General features: G+C 45.7%; 1 protein-coding gene and 1 long non-coding RNA gene across 2 annotated transcripts in view; one reads left to right on the top strand and one right to left on the bottom strand.

Moving 5' to 3' along the window:
• Positions 1-3,029, bottom strand: part of GFOD1 (Gfo/Idh/MocA-like oxidoreductase domain containing 1) — a 121,438-nt gene extending 118,409 nt beyond the window's left edge. Inside the window, exon 1 of the mRNA XM_006261973.4 lies at positions 2,413-3,029. Coding sequence (XP_006262035.1) covers positions 2,413-2,665 — 253 coding nt within the window. The 5' untranslated portion in view covers positions 2,666-3,029. The remainder of the gene's footprint in view (positions 1-2,412) is intronic.
• On the top strand, positions 1,741-13,631 carry LOC109284967 (uncharacterized). The gene is made up of 4 exons (XR_002092620.2): positions 1,741-2,109; positions 4,171-4,357; positions 5,992-6,186; positions 12,850-13,631. It is a non-coding gene; the product is annotated as an uncharacterized LOC109284967 (long non-coding RNA).
• The last annotated feature ends 6,595 nt before the right edge of the window (positions 13,632-20,226 follow it).

The raw sequence follows: 20,226 nt of genomic DNA, 5'->3' as shown, positions 1-20,226 counted from the left end.
TACGAAGTAGGCTATAGCCTACGAAAGATCATACCTTTCTCAATGAGTTAGTCGATAAGATGCCGCCCTGCCATGCCTTCTCCCTGACTTGAGACTAACATGGCTAACTACCTCTATTATGGTATGTTAGCTCTCCTTTCTAATTTTTTCTTTTTGATATATTTCACTGGAGCTGCAATGCTAAAATAATGTACAAAATGGTCAATAGGAAAGGACAAAATTACCATAAACACAAGGGAACAGGAAGAGGGCCTGTCAAGGAGAAAATATCATTTCCTTTTATGATTTTTAGCCTCAATTTATTTTGCCAAACCCGTTTTGCTGGTCTGCCATCATCATCAGTAGCTTCAGTACAAGACTGGCAACTGCTTGCTAGCTAATGACTGCTGTACACACAGGTGAAGAACAAAACATGGTGCTTTTCTAAGACCTTCAGAAACAGTACTTGATGTTTTCCTTTTTGGTTGCTTAGGGTCAGAATCTCTGAAACAGCCCTGGAGTCCCGTTTTGCCCAACGGCATTCTGCAAGGTGTAGGCCAGAGGCAAGTATAAGAGCCGTGACACAACAGAGAGAAACAGCAAAATGTTTAAGAATCTCCAGGAATCCCGTGGTCCAATTACAGCAATTTTTTATGAGGTCAAATTTGAGGCCTACGAAACTTAACACTGTCTTTTGAACCCCTTGGTAATTTTCATTCTACAGGACACTGCTATCTACAATAGAGACCATTAACACATGATTTGGCAGGCAATACAGTCTTCTAGCACAAACATGCTATCTTGAGAAAAAGCCAAAGGCTTACTACAACAAATGACCAAGCTCTCTTATCCAACCACTTCTACGTAAAGATGATGACACTGTTCAAAGCACTATAAATGCCTGTTCTATGCCAGAGGGAGACTCATATATGTACTTCTTTAAAGAATGAAAATGCTGGGACCTTGCTAGTGACAATTTAGTATTGTAAAGCATATCCTATATACTTAAAACATTGAACATAGTGGTAGCAATCAGCCCACGTAACTGCAGTCTGATACCAAGTAGCCACTATTTGGTTTGTTAACCTAAACATACCTTTGTCAGTTACAAAGATGACTCACCGCATTTTCCCCAATTTACATTTCTCCTATTACATTTCTTGGGCTAAATTCAAAACTCTGTTACACTGGTGCAAGTCTGAGAGTTATTCCACCAAAGTCAGTCCCAACAGAAGAAAGTGGTATACAAGGGAGGTCATGAAGTGAATGGTGGAAGTCCAAACATTAGCTAATGTGAATGAAAGCAAAATGTGGCCTATGGTTTTTACATATCAAAGTATATTTAAATCCAAAGAATTTCTTTTAGAAATATGTGCCTCCCATTTTAATTTGTAATTTTTTTTCAGAAGCATGTGCTTTGTCTTTTCTTTCCATATGATCTTTCCCTGCACCTCCTGTGTAAACTATTTCCTTTATGGCCACAGTTTCCTGCTTGCTTTCCTGGTTTGCATCTGGTGACACTTGTGCCCTAATTAAGGGAGAGGAAGGGGGGAGAGGGAGAGAGAGAGAGGGAGAGAGAGAGAGAAAGTATGTGTGGGGGGAGCTGCATGTGTCTGTGTGTGGGTGGGTGGGTATGTGAGCACATGCATGTGTGTGTATGCATGTGTGGGTTCATGTTTATATGTGGGGGGTGTGGGTTCATGCTTGTGTATGTACATGTGTGGGTGCATGTGTGTGTGGGTTCATGCGTGTACGCACATGATGTTGAACAAGAAGCCATGAGGAGGCCCCTTCCACCTGTATGCACCTATGGTCTTACTGGGCAAGATCCTGCGCATACATACTCCATACAAAAAGTGAATCATTGAATGATGAACAGTTCCCCTAACCCAGCTTCGGGCACCCAGGAAAATTCCCCATCCAGAAAAGAAACCCCCACATAAGATGCTCGTCTTTCTCCCTGCTCACATGAAACAGGGTAGATTTTCTTTTTCCCTTTTCTGCTCCTCAGGGCCAGGCCTTCAGAGCCCAGGGATGAAATCCTGAAGCCCAGGGAGGGGAGCCAGCAGCACTGGGAGCCAGCTCCCACCCTGCTGCAGACGAAGGCAAGCCAGAAGCCAGCAGCTCCCGGTGAGTCTTTCCTGCCCAAGGGCTGGAGGCTAAGGTCCCTTCCATCCCCTACGAGCTATGAATCCATGACCTCTTTCCAAAACCAGAGGAGGGTGGGGGCCAACCACCTCCTACAACCTCTCCCTCTTGGATACCACAGCCCGGAGAAGGGGGGAGCCCTCCCGCCTGCACCCAGTGGGACTGCAGGAAAATGCCCCCCCTCCACGTGTCAGCAACCCCCCCATCCCTGCAGAGGGATGTAGCCCCCCCAGCCCGGGCCAGGCTATTGTCTGCCCCCCGCGCAAGGCGCCCGCCCTCACTCACCCAGCGTCTTGACGGCGACCTGGCGGGTGAGCGGCGGGGGCAGGTTGATGCACACCAGGTCCACGTCCTGGTGCAGCAGCACCTCGTCTATGCGGCTGGTGTAGAAAGGCACGCTCATCTCCTTGGCCAGCTCCTCCGCCTCCTCGGGGCTGCGGCCCCACAGCGCCTTCACCGCGAAGCCCTCGTCCTTCAGCAGCGGGATGATGACCCGCGCCGTCAGGCTGGTGCCGAACACCCCCACGCCCGGCAGCATGGCTCTCGCCGCCGGGCACCCGCCGCCGCAGCCGCCGCCGCCGGCTGCCCTTCCCCCGCCCGGCGCGCTCAGTCCCGGCCCCGCGCCGCCGCCGCCGCCGCCGCCCGGGAGCGGGGAAGCCGGGCAGCCACCGCCCCCCGGCCCCGCAGCCCAGCGGCTGCCCCCCCCCGCCTCCCCTCCATGCACGAGCCTCTTCTGTGCCTCCCCACCCGAGACGAGCCCCCCAACAGGTTGCGGGGGGAGGAGGAGGAGGCCGCTACAGCCCCTGGACCTTACTCTGCCTCGGCCATGGGAGAAAGGAGGAGTGGTTGCTTGAGGGGAGGGCGGGGGGGTGGTTATTATTATTTTTTTCTTCCCCCTTTTCACGCTGTCACCTAGTGGGTTTTCCTGCAACGCCCTCTTTAGAGCTCAGTGTGTCATTATTATTAGCCGCCAGGGGGAGGGGGAGGGGGAGGGAGGTGGCTGCCGGCTTTCTTGCCATGCCAAGTGCCGGGCGGCTCCGCAAAAGTGTCCCCACTATTCAAGGGGGAATGGAAGGCAGGCCTGGTCTTGTACCTGCAATGAATGCAAGGCACTAGGCTACCTCTGCCCCCCCTCCCTCCCTCTTCCACTATTGCCTGTCCTCCCCCTCCCTTGGGGCAGGTCAGGAGCCCTCCCTCCGACTTTAACTCTTCCCCAGCCTCAGCGGGCAGGCAGCAGCTTGCCCTACGCAGAGGAGCAGGCTTGCCAAGTCTGGACAGTCCACACTCCTTTCTCTGGCCTGCCTTAAAAGGCAGAATTTTTTAAACAGCTTCCTTTGCAAGGAGAAGGATTTGGCAGACTGGTGTTCAGGGACACATCTCCAATGTTCCGCGCCTGTCATGACACCTCGCTCGCTCTGCTTTGCCCGGATCGAACGCAGTAAAGATGAGGGCGCTTGGCCAATGTTAATGGCTCCCACTTTAAACTCCCCCTGAGACGATGACGCTTGGTGTCCTATCAAATCTTTGGTATAATGACACTCTGAGAGGCAGAGTGGTCAGCGATAATGAAGGCGACAGCAACACAACTGGACCTCAAAACAGCGATGACAACAGCAGTGTCGGCAGCAGCGGAAGCAACAGTGAGAGCGACAATGACAACAACAGAGATGGGAAATAAGTGGACAATGTAAACCCCAACAGTGGGATGAAAACTAAGAGATTGAGTTATGGACGGGAGTGCGGGTGCACGGATGTACACGGGTGACCATTGTAACATGTGCGGGTTTTAAATGCATTTTAAGGTTTGTGTAGAAATGCTTATCCAGAATGCTGTGTGTGTGTGTGTGTGTGTGTGTGTGTGTGTGTATTTCCCCCCCAAAAATTAAATCTTTGGTAAAATGCAAAGTAAGTAGTGAACTGCCATTTTCACCTCTAAGAGAATGAAACTGCATCAACTTAGTATATCTAAAAAGTCCTTTGGTATTTCAGCGTGGGCTTTTTCACATCTTTCTGCAATTGCCACGGTCCCTTCTGTCTCTATAGGAGCAGGACAGTAGAGCCCAGCAGAGCTGTGCGGCTGTAGACAGATGAATGGTCTCTCCTTATTCCTGACGCCACGAGGTGTAGGTGCTCTGTAAAGATGGGAATCTGCACTGAAACACAGCTGAAATGAAGGGAGTAACTGCTGTCTGTCAAGAAACCCCTATTGACTCCACAAGGCCTTTGGGAAGTAAGTCAGTGATGGATCCCACCATGCTCTGAAGGCCACCTGATAAGTGGCTCTACCAAAATAAGTAGCACTAGATCCCCTGGCAGTGGACCTTTGACAGGCCCCTTCTTTTCATCCCAGAATACATGTGCCCTATACACATTTGACGCTGCCTCGCTTTTATTGTTGAAAATGATCTACATGAGAAGAATCATGGAAGCTGAGGTGAAAGGAATAGTTATGTACAAGCATATCAGAGGCAGGAATCCTTTGGCTCCATAAATTCCTTTATTAAAATTCCCTGTAACTTCCCCACACCCATTTTGAGTTGCTCACACATTGCATGTTATGGAAGGCAACCTGGGAGAGCTAAGATCCATTTTAAAGAGAGGTACAAAATGGCCTTGGCTTCTGTTGATACCCCAAGATCAACACAGATCTTACAAATCTACCATTTTTGTGGGACAAACCTCTTTCTGCTGCCACAGAGGAAGAAAATATGAGGAAAAAAAATCCAAGCCACATTCTGTGCTGACTTACACGGGTGCAAATCCATAGCAACTCCAATGAGGGCAGGGTAGTTACAATGGTGTCACATCATTTCTGAGGGAAAACATTCAGGACCATGAAGCTTTCTGATCCTACGTAAAGGGTGAGGGCAAAGATTTGGGACATTGTAATCCTGTTTTTCTATCTGTTCTCTTCTCTGCCAACCCACATATAATGAAACCCAGATAAATTATAATAATAAATCATTTTTATTAGTTATATTATTAATTTTTGAATGGTATCATTCTTGTGGCTTCATTCATTTCCTCCTGCATAGATGTACTGCACTGCAATATAGCTGGGGAGAAAAAAAGCCTTTTCCTACACTAGAACCTTGGCGACATGGCGCAAACATTTCTGCAAACATAACTCACCAATATGTGACAATTAAGTTCAGAATAAGAGGCATTTCTCACATGGTGCAAGGAAATTTTATTTTTCTTGCCACCATCTTGGGGCAAAGACTTATTTCCTGCAAGAGTAATACAATCGTGGAGGATTAGCATAAGTTTTGCTTGCTGTGCACTCTGTACCGCTGAAGTAACTGAGATGGATACTCTTGGGCTCCTGACAACTGAAACATGATCCAGGTCCATTTGTCAAATAACCACAGCAGCATTACCCTACCTGAAAATGTCAAGGTTGTATCGGGGCATCAGTCGGACTCTCAAAATTATTTATAGACTATATGTTCCCAGGATGATTCATTTGGAAATTGCTTTCTTTGTCAAACTCTCCTTGGCCATATATAACAATAAAACCCAAGAATGTAGCTAAATCATAGGAATAAACAGCTGAAGACTAAATGGGAACAAAGGCTGAACTTCTATGTATTTATTATACTTTTTATTTCTTTGGTCCAAAAGTTCACTAGGCCCTTTACAAACAAAGATGCATACAAGGCCAGTGGTTTGAAGTTTTTACAATAAGCAGTAGGGAATAGGTCCCGAATGACTAAGAGGTGAAGCTGGCACATATCCTGTTCATTCCATGAGTTTATGGTTTCTTTGCTTGATTTTTTTACATCTATAATTTTGCTAACATTAGCTAAACATTTGCTAAAATTAGATAATTTTGCTAACATTATCAACAAATTCACCTTTCAGGTATGTACTCACTGCAGAATTAACTCAGGTGAAGGGTATCTGGGACTGGACACCTGAGTTATCCTGTCTTCAGTCTGAGCCACCACATCACAAAGCCAAACCTGAGTTACTGCATCCTCAGTGGTGCTGCACTCTTGCACGTATGTTGGTAGGACTTCTGGGAGCACTCCCCATGTTGCTCTGTGCTACAGGAAGGTAAGCCACCTTATGACAGTTCTTCAGTGAATTATGGGAGATGTCATGTCAGGCCAAGGTTCCATCCCAACCTTATCTGTCCTGTGGACAGAGGGGATATTGTGGGAAAGCACTGAAGGACTGTCAGCCCTCAAGTGATTTAACTTGAATGCACTCTGCAAAGTGCGTGGGTTACTAGCGAAAGTAAGCAGAATCCACTTAACCCAAACACCTAGCTCTGTCAGCTAGCCCTTGGCTTAATTCAAGGTATTTATGTGTGGAAGCAGGGATGGTGGGTACATTAGCAGTGGAGGGTGGGTACATTAGCCATTGCTTGGGAACGACGATGTCCTTGTATTCTGTGTATTGCATCTTTATGTTTCTAAGAAATCTGAAGAGGGCAGCCATTTTGTACTGTGTGTGAAAGGGAGCTAGAGGCAGTGCTGTAGCAATGAGGTTTGGCACCCAGGGCAAAGCCCTCAGTGGCAGCCCACCCTCGCCTCATGCACAGATTGCATATGCCCCCCTCCATGCTTGCCTAGGAGTGCACACTGCCGCCAGAGCTGCCCTCCCCCAGTCTCTTCCCCCCTCCAAACAAGCCACTTGCAGCTCAGTCCCATGTCCCACACCAGCAGGGTAGCACCTCTTGGCGCCTGGGTCAGTCCCCCCAGTCCCCCTCTGCCCCGCCCTTGCTACAGAACTGGCTAGAGTCTCCTGTCATTTAAGAGTCTCAGAGCCTGCTGTGTGGGGCTGCAGCAAAGGAGCACAAGCTGGCTATTAAGAAAGGGAAACCTCTGTGTATGGCTTGAGAGCCACATGACTGGAAGGGATGGGACTTAGAGACATATAAGCCCTGGACTGGAGGCAAAGCAGGCAGTCTGGCCTTGCATGCTGCAGAGGAAGGAGCTCTTGGGAAAGAGGGGCTTCAAGGAACAGGCTCATGAACACCTCAGCTACCCAGGGGAGCTAGACAGAGCAGCTAAAGGGGAAGCATGGTTTGTGGTGGGGTATTGACCCAGAGTGGGAGTGAAGTTTAGTTTGTGAAGCAGTTTGCTTATATTTGTGTTATGTTTTAAGTTTTACACCAGAGGACTGGGTTGCATCTACAGAGGCGACTGAGGGGTACCCAGTTTGAAGCCTGGCCTGGGTCAGATATCCCCAGGGCAGCTGGGCAGACTGAGAACAGCCTGGCTGGGTATCACAGGGCCTGAAAGGGCAAGACCAGAAGGCTGGAGCGGGGGACCCCAAAGCCCAAGAGGGTGAAATCAGAGACTGGAACTCGAGAGGGTGATACCAGAGGCTGAGGTTCAGGGTAACAGACCTTGGCTGAGGGGCACAGCCAGAGTAAGAGGGCCAAGGCCTGAAGGTCGAAGCCTAGACAAATGTTTGAGGCTTGGGGGGCCAAGTGTTGCATTGGGAGCCAGAGGGCTCTGAATCAATATTGAGTGACACCTGCAAGGCATGGGTATGGCTATGGGGAAGGCTGGAGGCCACGATTATTGCCCCTAAGGTGATTTATTGCCTGAGGGCAATAAGACAGATAGAGCACAAGATAGGCACTGTGGGACCCTGGAGCAACCTCCAACAATATTATAAATTCCAACAAGGCATGGCAGGAAGGTTAGAAAAGGAAAGGTACTCTTGATAACTGGGGTGGGGCAGGAGTCACTTGACCACAGCCAGACTTGCTACAGCATTACTCTCATCTGCAACTGATCCACACTGAAATTAAACATTTTATTAACCACCATAGGTATCATAGAAAAATTGGAAGGGACCTTGGGTCTGGACCACTTACTCTGAACCTATGCTCAGAGCAGGATCACCCCTGTCTGAACTATCTCAGCCAAGTGTTTATCTAACCTGCTCTTAACTTCCAAGGATAGAGATTCTACAACATCTCCAGATAATCTAAGGGCCCTGCTACACACTCAAGTTTAAGCTATAGAGCTGTTGCACATTTTCAGGGACTAACTTTATAGCTGGCTAGGTGCATCTACATGTTACTGTACTGTGCTGTTGCTATGGCACCATGCTTTCGTACTTCCTTTTGGAAGTACTTTTGGAAGTACTAAAGTATGGTGCAGCACGGGCAGTTACTGAGCCGTGTGCACAGCTCATGGTTAGATTTTGCAGCTACATCACCATAGTGACACACTATAAACGGGGAGCGTGCCGCTACAGAAACATAGCTGGCAATCACGTGTAGACCTGCATGATTGCTGCGCTGCCATAGGGCAACATGTAGATATGCCCGTTGGCTCATTTTGATTGTGTGATTATTACTTTGCATGTGAGGCTGGTTTAAATTTCTTGTGTGATTAACCAGCTAATTTTATAATTACTTTGCTCTTGTGGCCCATCTTACTTTGCATATGTGACCAGTCTCAATTTGTTGAGTAATTAACTAGTTAATTGCATAATATATGTAATATGTAGCAGGGGCCTAAGAAAACACATACAGAGAACATGTGTTCTCTAAAACAGACTTTCTTCTTGCTCCTTGCTGCTTTGACTAGTTTAAAATAAAAGTTAATAGCCTGAAAATATAAGGTTGCACTTAGTCTACGGAAAAGCCCACCTATGAGTGTGGGGCTGAATTTGTACAATTCTGAATTTTTACTTTTATTCAAGGCAATTTACAGGTAGCTGATAAAATATTATGCTGTAGCCTATATACCTTTTATAGATTATTATTGCAAGGTCATTATATTGTAGAATGTGAAGTACAATTGGTTAAATTGCAAACTTTATGGAAAATGTCCTGTAGAATTTGATCACTGTTACAAAATTCTGTAACATGGTTTGGAAAAATAGTTAAAAGGAGCAGGTTTGCTGTTCAAGTCTGTATATGTTGCAGTGATTTCTACAGACCCCACTCTGGTTTAATCCCTATTAAAGTGTATAGGACTTTCTATAAGGAGATATAAAATATTAAATCCTTCTCAAGGTTTTTTTAAACTCCTGTTTTCAGAGATTCTACTGAATGCATTAGATTCAGTCAGCATTTTGTATACAAGGCTCTCAAGTGACACTTGCATATAAGAACAGTACTTGTTACCTAAATAATCAGCTATTGCCTGTAAAAGGCAAAAACCCAAGGGCCTTCTTGAACTCAGTTGCCACTTGGCAGGTAGGAGTCTTCCATTCACCTTTCAGATGTGTTTACTTGTAAATTATGGTCCCTTTATAAATATTCTGTGAGGCTTCTAGCTAAACCCCACTGAAGTCCATGGAAAGATTTGGGTTAGAGCCTTAATGATTTTGGATTGTAAGTAATTTCTCCTGCTTCACTCTGTTATCAAAAAAAAAAAGAGAGAGAGAAAGAAATATCAGTTCATCTTCAGTCTATTGTTTGAAGATGATACTATCAGAGCCTATAACTCCAACACTCCACCTTTTTAATAAACCAGTCAGAACAATAGTGAACAAAGTCAAACAATATATAACTTCTGTGAAATCATGAAACAGGAGTTGCAGTTGTTTTACATGAAGATAAGAGTGATTCAAAGATAAGGCAAGTGGTGATTCAAACCTGTCTAGTTCTCCCACTCAGATGTTACTGAGTCATGCATGGCTATAAAATGTCTTAGAGTTTAAGGAAAATTTTCCCAGTACTATAGTCTCCTTTGAGCTTGTTCTTCTTCCTTGAGCTTGTTCAATACATGTTTGGAGCATACCTAAAGGTGTCCCAAAATTTATGCTGTTCATGCGTTCATGAACGACACGTGACCCCGGCAGCTGGTGGGGCATGGCAGCGCTGGCAGCGGCAGGAGCACAGTGGTGGTAAGCAGGGAGCTCCCGCAGATGCCACTGGCACTGGTGGTGGCAGGGAGTGGGGGGTGGCAAGTGCTGACCAGGGGTCAGTGACCACCCGTACCAGCTGCCCTGAGCGGCGGTGGCTGCAGGTGCTGCTGCTGGGCGGCTTCATGGCTCACAGCTCCTGGGGCACTGTGCTAACAAGGTCAGACTAGGCCAGGCTGCAGGGGCCGGCACTGTGGTGTGGGGCTGTCCTTGGGCCAGGAGCTTCACAATTGTGCTGTTATCATGCTACCCCTCATGTGTGGTGATGGCACAGGGATGGGGGGAAGGACCCCTGTGCCCCTGGGCAAGCCTCCTGGACTCCAATTGTCCCACCACCCAGCCCAGCCGGGGCACCACACTCTGCAGCCACTCCCCCTGCCTGTGCCCTGCTCTCTCCCTCCCCGCGGGGGCCTCGATTCCCCCCCAAGCCCCTTCCCCCTCACCCACAGACTTACCTGCTAAGGAGAGGGGTGTGCGCACACCCACAATGTAACACACAAAGCAGCTGACTGCAGGCTTCCACCACGCCAATCGGATAAGAGTTAATTTATCTCACATATAACAAATTTTTGGTATAAAAATGTTCATCTCATAAGAGCGAATTTGCACATACAGAACCCGCATAAAGTAGGGGAAACCTGTATTTCCATTGGCTGAAGCCATTTTTGAGAAGATATATATTTAACCTTAAGCATATATGAGTTATTGCAAGACAGTTGTGAATTTGACATCCCAAGTCACTAGCAAAATATTTGTGTAGACATTTACATGTTCATTAAAGGCCTGAGGACTGACAAGAAGTTGCAGACAGTGACAATTTTTGCCTGATTTGGCCCCTGAAAGCACTCTACAGCATGACCAAACACAAGTGCATCGCTGCAGAATGCTTTAAAAGGGTCTGATCCTGCAAAAATCTGAACCCTCATGCAAATGATTCAGTAACTTGTCTCTGTGCCACCTCCCAGTCCCGGTACTGTTTTCAGAATGGGAGGAGGGAAAGCGAGAGGAGGGAGTTTGGTCTGGGTTTTTTTCAGCCAGTACTGGAGGGCGAGGTGGGTAGATTGGAGCCCCTCCAAGGTGGGGGATGGGGGGGGACCAATCCACCTGCTCCACCTTCAGCACTGACTGGGGAATGCCCAAAATGAGCTCCCTCCACCCCCTTTCCCCGCTCTCATTCTGAAAATAGCACCTGGACTGTAAAGGGGGAGGGGCATTGTTAGGAGGGAGCAGCTGCAGGCTCCCAGCAGCTCTAAACAGCAGCTAGATTCTCCAACCCCCCCAGGACCTAACAGGCAACTTCTTTTGGGTCTGGGGATCATTGTAACTCATGGCACTTTCTGTGTAGCTCCATGAGTTACAAGAGGGAGCTGCTCTTCTGTCTGCATAGAGAGTGATGTTTCATCCATGGATCTCACAACACTTTACAAAGGTGAAATTAAGTGCAACTTTGTCAACTGGGGCTTCAGTTTTTAAGTGTTTGTCTTTAGCTGGGCACCAAAAAACTGAGGTACTCAAAATTACTGGATACTTCAAAATGTTGGGCCTAGAGATTTGCATAAGCTTATATAGGGGCCAGTTCAGGGGACACTTAAACAGCTGCTCAAAATGAAGAGTCCCACTGAGTTGAAAACTACTCACAACTTACTCACCTGGAACAATAGTGAATCAATATTACAGAAGCCCTGAATATTTAAAACTACCTTTGGCCCTACTCCCTAGTCTAGACTGTTATGCCACAAGTTTATGAAGTTTCATGCACATGTAAACTGCTCTAACCATGTTTATTTGTATTAATAGGTCATACTACACTGCTTGCACTGTGGCTAAGAAGGTTCTTTAGGAAGAACATGGTGTGGAATTATAAGATTATTAGTCGCTTTGAAGAATGCAAACAAATAATATTGATTTAAGAGTTCTGAAGCATTCCCTAATAAATAGGATATTAAATATAATTAAATTGGGTGGAAATCTATTTTTGGGATACAGGGAAAGTTACCTACCAGGTCAGATTAGGAGTCCCTCTAGTAAAGAATCCTAGTGTCCAGGAGAAGATACATTAAGGGAAGGTGCAGGAACCCTTACAACAGTTATGGGGCACATGCATAATAATAAAGCAAAGATGCAAGATATGTTACATACAGGACGCGTCTACACATCACCGTACAGCAATATTGCTAAGGCAGCATGCCGTAGTACTTTTGGAAGTACTAAAGCATGGTGCAGTGTGGGCTGTTACTGCACCGTGTGCATGGTGCATAAGTAAATTTCACTGTAACGACGCACCATACCCAGGGAGTATACTGCTATGGTGATTTAGCGCATTGCTTCATTGCCATAGGGTGCTGTGTAGATGTACCCACAGCTACCTTGAGTAAGCCAGGCTTCTCAAGTAGCAAGAACAAGTAACGTTTCACAATGGGAGGAGCTGCTGCTGTTTATGTGACTTAGTGATTCAAAAAGATGAGGCACAAATTTCATTTTTTACCCATTGCAGCATATATGCAGGTTGCATAGGCTAGCTAAGTGGATGCTGAATCCCAGGAGTGTCTGATTTCCTGGAACAGATGAACCTAGAACATGATTCTCTCATTTCAGCTGTCTTCATCTGTGAAGCTGCCTGACAGTGTTCTGATGCTGAAATTTTGATGTGGTTGTTTTTTAACATACTAGTATTTATGCTGCTTACTTTCTAGGTTTAGGAATTTACTCTCTGCCTTGGTTTATGAGCTTTGTTAACTTGCCAAGCACACTGAAAAGCCTCTGTCTTCTCCAAGTTTTGAGAAGGGAGTGAACTGAGGTAAATGCACTTACAGGAATTCATTTGACTGTTTCTATGATGTTTTTAATATTATCATTTCACATTTTTTATTTATTGCGTAGGCACCCAGAGCACTCGATGGACACCTAATGTATTTTAGAGGCCTGAAAACAAACCAAGAAAAGAATCTTTCTTCTTATCTTTTATGCAAAAAAATAAGGGAATGGAAAAATATTTCTTGTTACACCATCCAGTTAGTCAGGTTTACAGCAATTACCAGTATGTTACTTTATTAGTAGTATCCCAAAGCAAACACACATTTGAGTGTTTTCCTTTCAGATCTTTGTACACCTCTGCACAGCTGTGAGTCCCAGGGGTTTTCAAACAGTGGTGTGTATTTGCTAAGCTGTCCAACTCTGCAACTGTATTATCGAACTCTGTCAAGTGATTTCCAACATAGTTTGTATGAAGGAGACTAATAAAAATATAATTGCTGGGGCTGATATAGATTCTGGACAAGTGGGTGCAACTCTTCTGAAATCTGAAGTCATCAAGTCTAAATTTTGTCTGTATCATTTGCTATGTATTGTTTCCTTGTTATATTTACAACTGTACATTATTTATTTATTACATTTCCTACTGGGAGATGCCCTTGAAGTAAATGTATTTTCATCAGGGATGAATTCTGCCCAATATAATACATCTGTTGCTGTTCCAAGCAACTGCTCAGTTGAGATTCTCCTTTATCTCAAGTGGTTGAACTATTGCTTTTAGAATGGAGTAAAAGCATCCTTTTGTTAAAGTCCAGGCAGGAACTAATTTCTTATTATTCAGATAACAACACATTAAGGTAGTGGCTTCTTTATTGGAAGGGGAGTACCATCTCATGGGTAGAGCAGTGGACTGGGCTGTGTTTTCAAATCAAATGATAACATACAGGAAACACTTAGGGCTCAGTCTTGCAAGATGGAGAGCATCTCTTGAAAAGTGTTGAGAAGCTCAATGGCTTGCAGAACTGGCCTCTAGTTCCCAATTTTATATTGAAATGGATATTTCACTCTTTACTTAACTCACAGGGGTTAATATTTGCAAACCACTTTCAGGTCCTTCATATAAATGTTATTGTAGCAGCGGGGGGATGCCCTCAGGGGCAGGAAGCCCCGGGGACAGACCCCAATGCTCCCAGAGGAAGGCCCAGGGACCCTGGCACTGCAGGAAACTTACCCTGGTGGCAGACCAGGACAGGGAGGGAGCCTCAGAAGCAGGTGCTACACTAGCATTTCAAGTGGCTATCAATCAAGCTGGGCAGTGGCCGGCTGATGATGTCAGCTGTGACCACCACCATGGAAAATTTAAAAACCCTGGCAGAAGCAGGGTGCAGGTAGGAGGTGAGATGCAGAGCTTGCTGGGGTGCTACCTAGCAGAGCAGACCCCCTCCCCACCATGATGCTGCCCCACTGGGAACGAGTAAGGGCAGTGGTAGGGAGCCAGAAAAGGCTTCCCAATTCCAAGCTCCACGGGAAGGGGCTTGGAGTCGGTCACCAACCCTAGAGCCCGGGCTGGGCATAGCCAATCCTGAGTTTGCGGTGGGCACCGCAGACACAGGCCTGGCGCAGGGACAGAGCGGGGCCAAAGTTTAGGAGTGAAGGGCAGGCTGCAACCACAAGTCTGCACTTCAAACGGAGGCCGATGAGGCTGAGACTCAGCAGCAGGATATAAGAGGCCGGAGCCAGGAGTTGGCGCAGCAGCACAATGGCCCTTATGTTTGGTGAGTGGACAGTGTGTAGGGGAGGCAGAGCCCCAGGATCAACCGTGACAAGCCAGTGAGTATTACCATGTCTGCGGCAGGGGTGAGAACACCACTGAACCCCTCCTTCCAGTTACAGTTCCATCAAGTCATGGCAGACGAGTCAGAGCCTGGCCCAGGGAGTGGGAAGATGCTCACAGCACCAATTGAGGACACCACAGCTATATATGCGTAACATTAATTATTGTTATTATGTAAATGCTACCAAACCCATTTGGTTTGTCCCAACATGCTTCCAAGTTAAATGTGCATATATTTAGAATATCTTGCATAATATTTCTATGAACAGGCAGTACAGACATATAAAAATATCTTATTAAAAGCACCATATGAGCAAATTTCAAAACAGTTCAACATGTTGGATTAGTAGAAAATCACAGCATCATTTAGGAACTAAATTTAGGCATTGTAAAAAATGTTTGGAGGGTTTGCCAAATTTAGCCTAAAGAAAATCTATGGTTGTTGTGTTTAACCTAGAGATTTTTTGTGCAAGAACATTTTCTTAGTTCTTGCACAAGAACCAGAAAGTAGAATTAATTATCAACAAAAGTTTAGACCCACTTTAGTTTAGATAAATTAGGGAAATTAAGGGTTGGTTTGTTTGTTTTTTAAAGGGAGTGGATATAATGAAAAGTTGATTAGATTTTTTTTTAAGTCTTTCAATTTTAATTGTCAAAGGTAAAGTTTTCCAGACTTCTCAAAGTTGACCTCTTCTGTTTGGGAAGACTACTAACCACTACATATTCTGCACTAAAGTGTTACAGACCTGACAAAATGAGCTATCATTCAGAGTATATTATAACTACATTTCATGCTAAAACTTCCTTCCCTTATTCTGTTTTGATGAAAGCTGAAAATAGTTAAGACTGCTGATATTTCAAGTGCACTGTCACGGCGGGCCGTGATCTCCTTGAGGCCCTCTCACCGCGCTACTTCGGCCCGAGGGCACCCTCCATTCTCGCCTGCCACGTCTTGCTGGAATATGTAATACGGAGGCTGCCTTGTGTTTCCTCGGGCACGTAAGCTCCTGGACCCCTTGTGGGTCGCCCCGTACGATGGGTGCTACTCAAGCACCTCAGCCTTATGGGCTGTGCGTGGCTCCTACCAGCCCCTAATACCACGCCCCAAGCCTCGCAGATGTAATAGACGTTGTTAGGTCTGTACGCCCGCTTCCCGGGCCTCCTCTAAAGTGTAGCCCACTCTGGGCTCTCTCTCTCACACCCAGCCTCTCACTGGGACTCTCGTCCACTCTGGGACTCCCTAGCGGGCCTCGGCCCTACCCTGGCCAACCGCACGGATACCCTCTCTGACCCCGGCTCACCGCGCTGCTACTCCCTGTCTTCTCGGGGGCAACCGCAGCACCCTGCCTCGGTTTGAGGGGTGTTGCCGCACTAGCCTGCGGCCGGGCTCGCTATGCCCGTCTCGGGCTCCTCAGTAATTGCCCCGCCCTGGGGCTGGGGTCTATGTACCCTGCACGCAATCCGGGGTCTCGGTCCCCCGTCTGCAACCTACCGGTTGCGCCCGCGACCCACTGGCCGCGCTCCTCGCCGCCAGTTGCTCACGCACTGGCGTGCGAGCTGCGCCTTCCCTGGCGCTATGCAAATAATGCACCCTCTTGGCGCTAGGGCACCCCACACTCTCTGGGGTCCCTATAATTGAGGCCTCCTCCAACCCCTACAGCCTCACTCAAGCCTCCAGGTGTAATAACAAAGTCAAACAAACTCACAAGCCCCTAGGCTGTAACACAAATGCAAGCTCAAGCCGTCTGGCTATAACTCAAACCCAAAGCCCTGTGGCCATAACAACATTGCTCCACATGACCATGGTACTTGCTGCTAGGCTCCTTTCCACATCCTCACTCCCAGAGCTCCTGCCTCCCAGGCTGCTAGTAGAGAACTGCTAGCCTGGTTTCAGCCCTGGGCTTTACAAAGGCCAGGCCCTGCCCCCTTCTGGCCAGCTGCTCCTGATTAGTTGCCCCGGCAACTTGCAGCTGTGCTCATTAGGCACTGCCAGGGCTCTCTCCCTGGCAGTTTCTCCTCTCCAGGAGCAGAGCACCGAGGTGCCCTGCGACACACTGGAATCTGAGTTTGCACTATCTGAAATGTGACTTGCACATTTCAGCAAGCTTAGGGAGACATCCAGGCATCAGTTGCACTTAAGTCCTATTGGAAAGATTGGGCGGGGGAGGGATATAGGCACAAGTAACTTCAGGGTAAACTAGGATCTGAACATATGGCAATCAGTTACCATGGAGTAACTATCTGTGTTCAAGTTTAACTTATAGTAAATATAAAGTAAGTTACCTCTCCATGAAAGTAAGGCAAGAGCATGTGTATGAGCTGTTACAGTGGTGTAGCTGAAACACTGTAAATTTACATTGCATTTCATCTTATCTATCACACCCTAAATCTCCCCTTCAAAATGAGGAGACTTTAAATAACCATTTTATTTAAGAGGAAAATCTTCCTGGTTAGCTGATTCAATTGACCATACTGTCCATCTATAGATAGGTAGTTACAGTAATAGGGATCCATTATTACTTGAGGAACTGATCATACAATCATGACACTCAAAAGTAATCCATTTAGAAGTCTGACACTGACATCAGGACAGCTCAAAGAGTAAGATTTGCAACAGGGCCTTCGATCACCATAAATTTAATTGAGCATTCTAATGTTCCAGTTGCATTCAAGCTTTTCAGGAGAATAAAGACACACAGACTCTTTTAATCTAGGGCAAGTGACCAATATTGGATAAGCAAGAAGTACTTAGTAATATAGGATTTTTTTCTGAATATTAATAAGGCTTCTGTAGCTGTACCCAGCACTCATGTTAGTAAATCATAACAACAAAAAAGTAGGGCAGCTTTATTAAGGACAGTGTGGATTCATGAATATAATAATACTGTACACATTGGGCTGTATCCTACATACTGTATATGGGACACTGAAAAACATATAACATTGTTCTAATATGAAGCAGAAGCAGGAGGAAAGAGGGAACTGTGAGAAAGTAATGCAAGCAGTGGGAACATGCAGGTAAATATTTATGTGAAATAGAAATACTGTACTGTTTCTGTTCTTTAAAACCCTGGTCATACCAATGGAAAGCTACACTCCTTTTAATCATATTAGTGATTAGTCAAACTACTTAAAAAAATCAGATTAAAACATCCATGCTCAGCTTCAAGTTTTGACATGTTATGATGCCACAAGAAAATAGTATACAGTAATGTGTTAGTCAGGACTTGAATTGTGGTGGAAACAAAACCCCATGCCAGAACCAAACCTGGATTAGAAAGATGTGTGAAATATTCACAATGAAATTACATAAATCTTGAAATGTGAGGTGTCCAGTATATTTATTTGGTCTAATTTCTTATAGAAAAAAAAAAGATATATCAAAGTAGACTTGGTTAATCAAATCTCTGTGTTTTACATGTCGCAATGTGACATGTGGTTCAAGAAAGACCCATTTTTGCACAGTTTTTTTATTGTTTCACATCTAAGTGTAAAAACAGCCTGACCCTTCATTTGGGGAATGAAATGGCCTGGAATTAGCTTGTCACTATCCTTTTTGAGAATTAATGAAAAAAATTAGCTCTTTTCCCACAGTTGTGCTTTTAGCATAGTTTCAAAACAGTCTAATGGAGACTTAAGTCCAGCATGCTCTGTTGTATAGCTATATAAAACTCATTGAATCACTGTGGACACAGCACTTACAGTTCTGAAACTATTCTTAAGGCAAACAAAATTGCCTGGAGGTAGTTCTGCCACATGTCAGAGCATGTCACTGCAGTTAGCTGATGGATAATGAGCTTTTGCAATGATTGTTGTCTTGTATTTCCCTTTGTACCCCAAGCAGTACATCATGCAGTAGTATTTGATCTGGATGCTGAGGGCTGTTAGCCTGCTTTACCTTTTTACAAAGGTACAGAATCAATTATAAGCAGTCTTGGAATAAATCAGAAGTAACAGCTGGGATTACAGAGTTCAATAACCTTGCACAGCAGCCTCACAGTGGAAAGTGGTGGTCTGCACCTTGGAAGCACTCAGGAGTCTGATTCCTTCCTCTTTCTGAGAGATCTAATTACTAACTTGGCAGCAGATTCTGATGTCAGGTATATGGCATCATTCTGTAATCACTCCACTGACTTCAGTGAATTTACAGTGGGTTTATACTGTTCGGTTTAATGCAGAATTTGACACAACACAACTAATGCTTTGATTTCAAAGCCTAGAAGGAAGGAAATGATTGAGCAAACTGGTTCAGAAAAGTAAGGACCAAGCTGAACCTTAAGCAAGGTCCTTCCCTGAACTAAACCCAAATCCACTTCATTATGGATGTTCCCTCTTTAGCCGCTGACACCCAGATCTTTATTATAGTCTCTGGCAGGTCCACCTTTCTCCTCATAAACAACAATAGAACCCGGCTTCCTCCATTTTTGTAACCAAAGCCCTGCAACGGAACTGGGATATTGTTGGGATCTGCCAACAAGGCAGTAGAAGTGAGAAAAATAAATTGTGAGCAGGACTGGGCAGAAAAAAAATTCCATTTGCAGGAACTGGCAGGGTCAGATTTTATTTGCATATGTCTAATGATCAGACCAGAGAATAAGTGAGACTCAAACTGATAGAGGTAGAAGCAGAAAGGGTTGTGGTAGGGAAGGATAGGATCAGGATTAAATATAACGTCCCATGGAGGGCTCCATGCACAACCTCCAACTGTGCAGGATCTGAGAAGCCATAATACAGTGGCTAGGCCTTGGGCTGTTGCTCCACTGAGCTCTAAGGCCAGGTCTATACTACTAAACCCAGTGTGGTCACTAAGAAACAGCCCTGCCCAGCCACTTATTCCTGTCTTGTACATGACCAAACCCAGCAGTTAAGCAATGAGGACAGCCAGAAGGGGTCCTGAGTGTACACTCAGCAGTACTCTGGGGCCACCCAGTAGACATACGAGGACAGACAGGAAAGTCTGAGAGCAATGCCCCTCTAACATATCTACAGGCAGGCTTTGGATTTACGACATTGATTCCTGAAAACCCGTGTCCTAAGTCGAAACATTGCAACTCAGAACCAATTTTCTCATAAGAAACAATGTTATAAATGGGGGATTGGTTCCTGAACCAAGGCCCAATACCCTATTTACACTAAAAATACCCCAGAATTTTGTACTCAATCAATTATATATGAGTAATATACCTACATTAATGTATTTATATTGTAAATAGCAATCATATTGATTTGGAAGGACTGCTTTGTGGTGACTTTGCTGGACTTTTTGAAAGGCTCTTGGTTGGACTTTTTGAAGGGTTCTTGGCTGGAGTCTTCTTAGGAGTCTTGGCTGCAGGTTTTTCTAGAGTCTTGTCTGCTTTCTTAAAGAAAGTGTCCAAGGAAGTTTGGACAGATGTTCTTTAGGAGATGAGTGATGCAGTGAACTTGTTCGCTAGCATGGCATTGCATCGGATCAAGCATTGTAAGTCGAAACTGGCACTGTAAAGTTGAAACGGTGTCAATTTATAAATGTTGTAAGTGCAAAACATAACTCAAAATGTTGTAAGTCAAGGACTGCCTGTATGCTGCTCGGGTGCACAGGGCATGGGAGTAAGTCGTGGGGCTTGCTTCTTAACCACGGTCCTGGGCTTTGTAAGGTGGCATCAACATGGCTTAAGGAAGTTTGTGGCTCCCTA

The sequence above is a fragment of the Alligator mississippiensis genome, chromosome 3, assembly GCF_030867095.1.
Source record: "Alligator mississippiensis isolate rAllMis1 chromosome 3, rAllMis1, whole genome shotgun sequence".
NCBI lineage: Eukaryota > Metazoa > Chordata > Crocodylia > Alligatoridae > Alligator > Alligator mississippiensis.
Note: the sequence above shows the minus strand (reverse complement) of the source record. Positions and strands in the feature narration are given on the sequence as shown.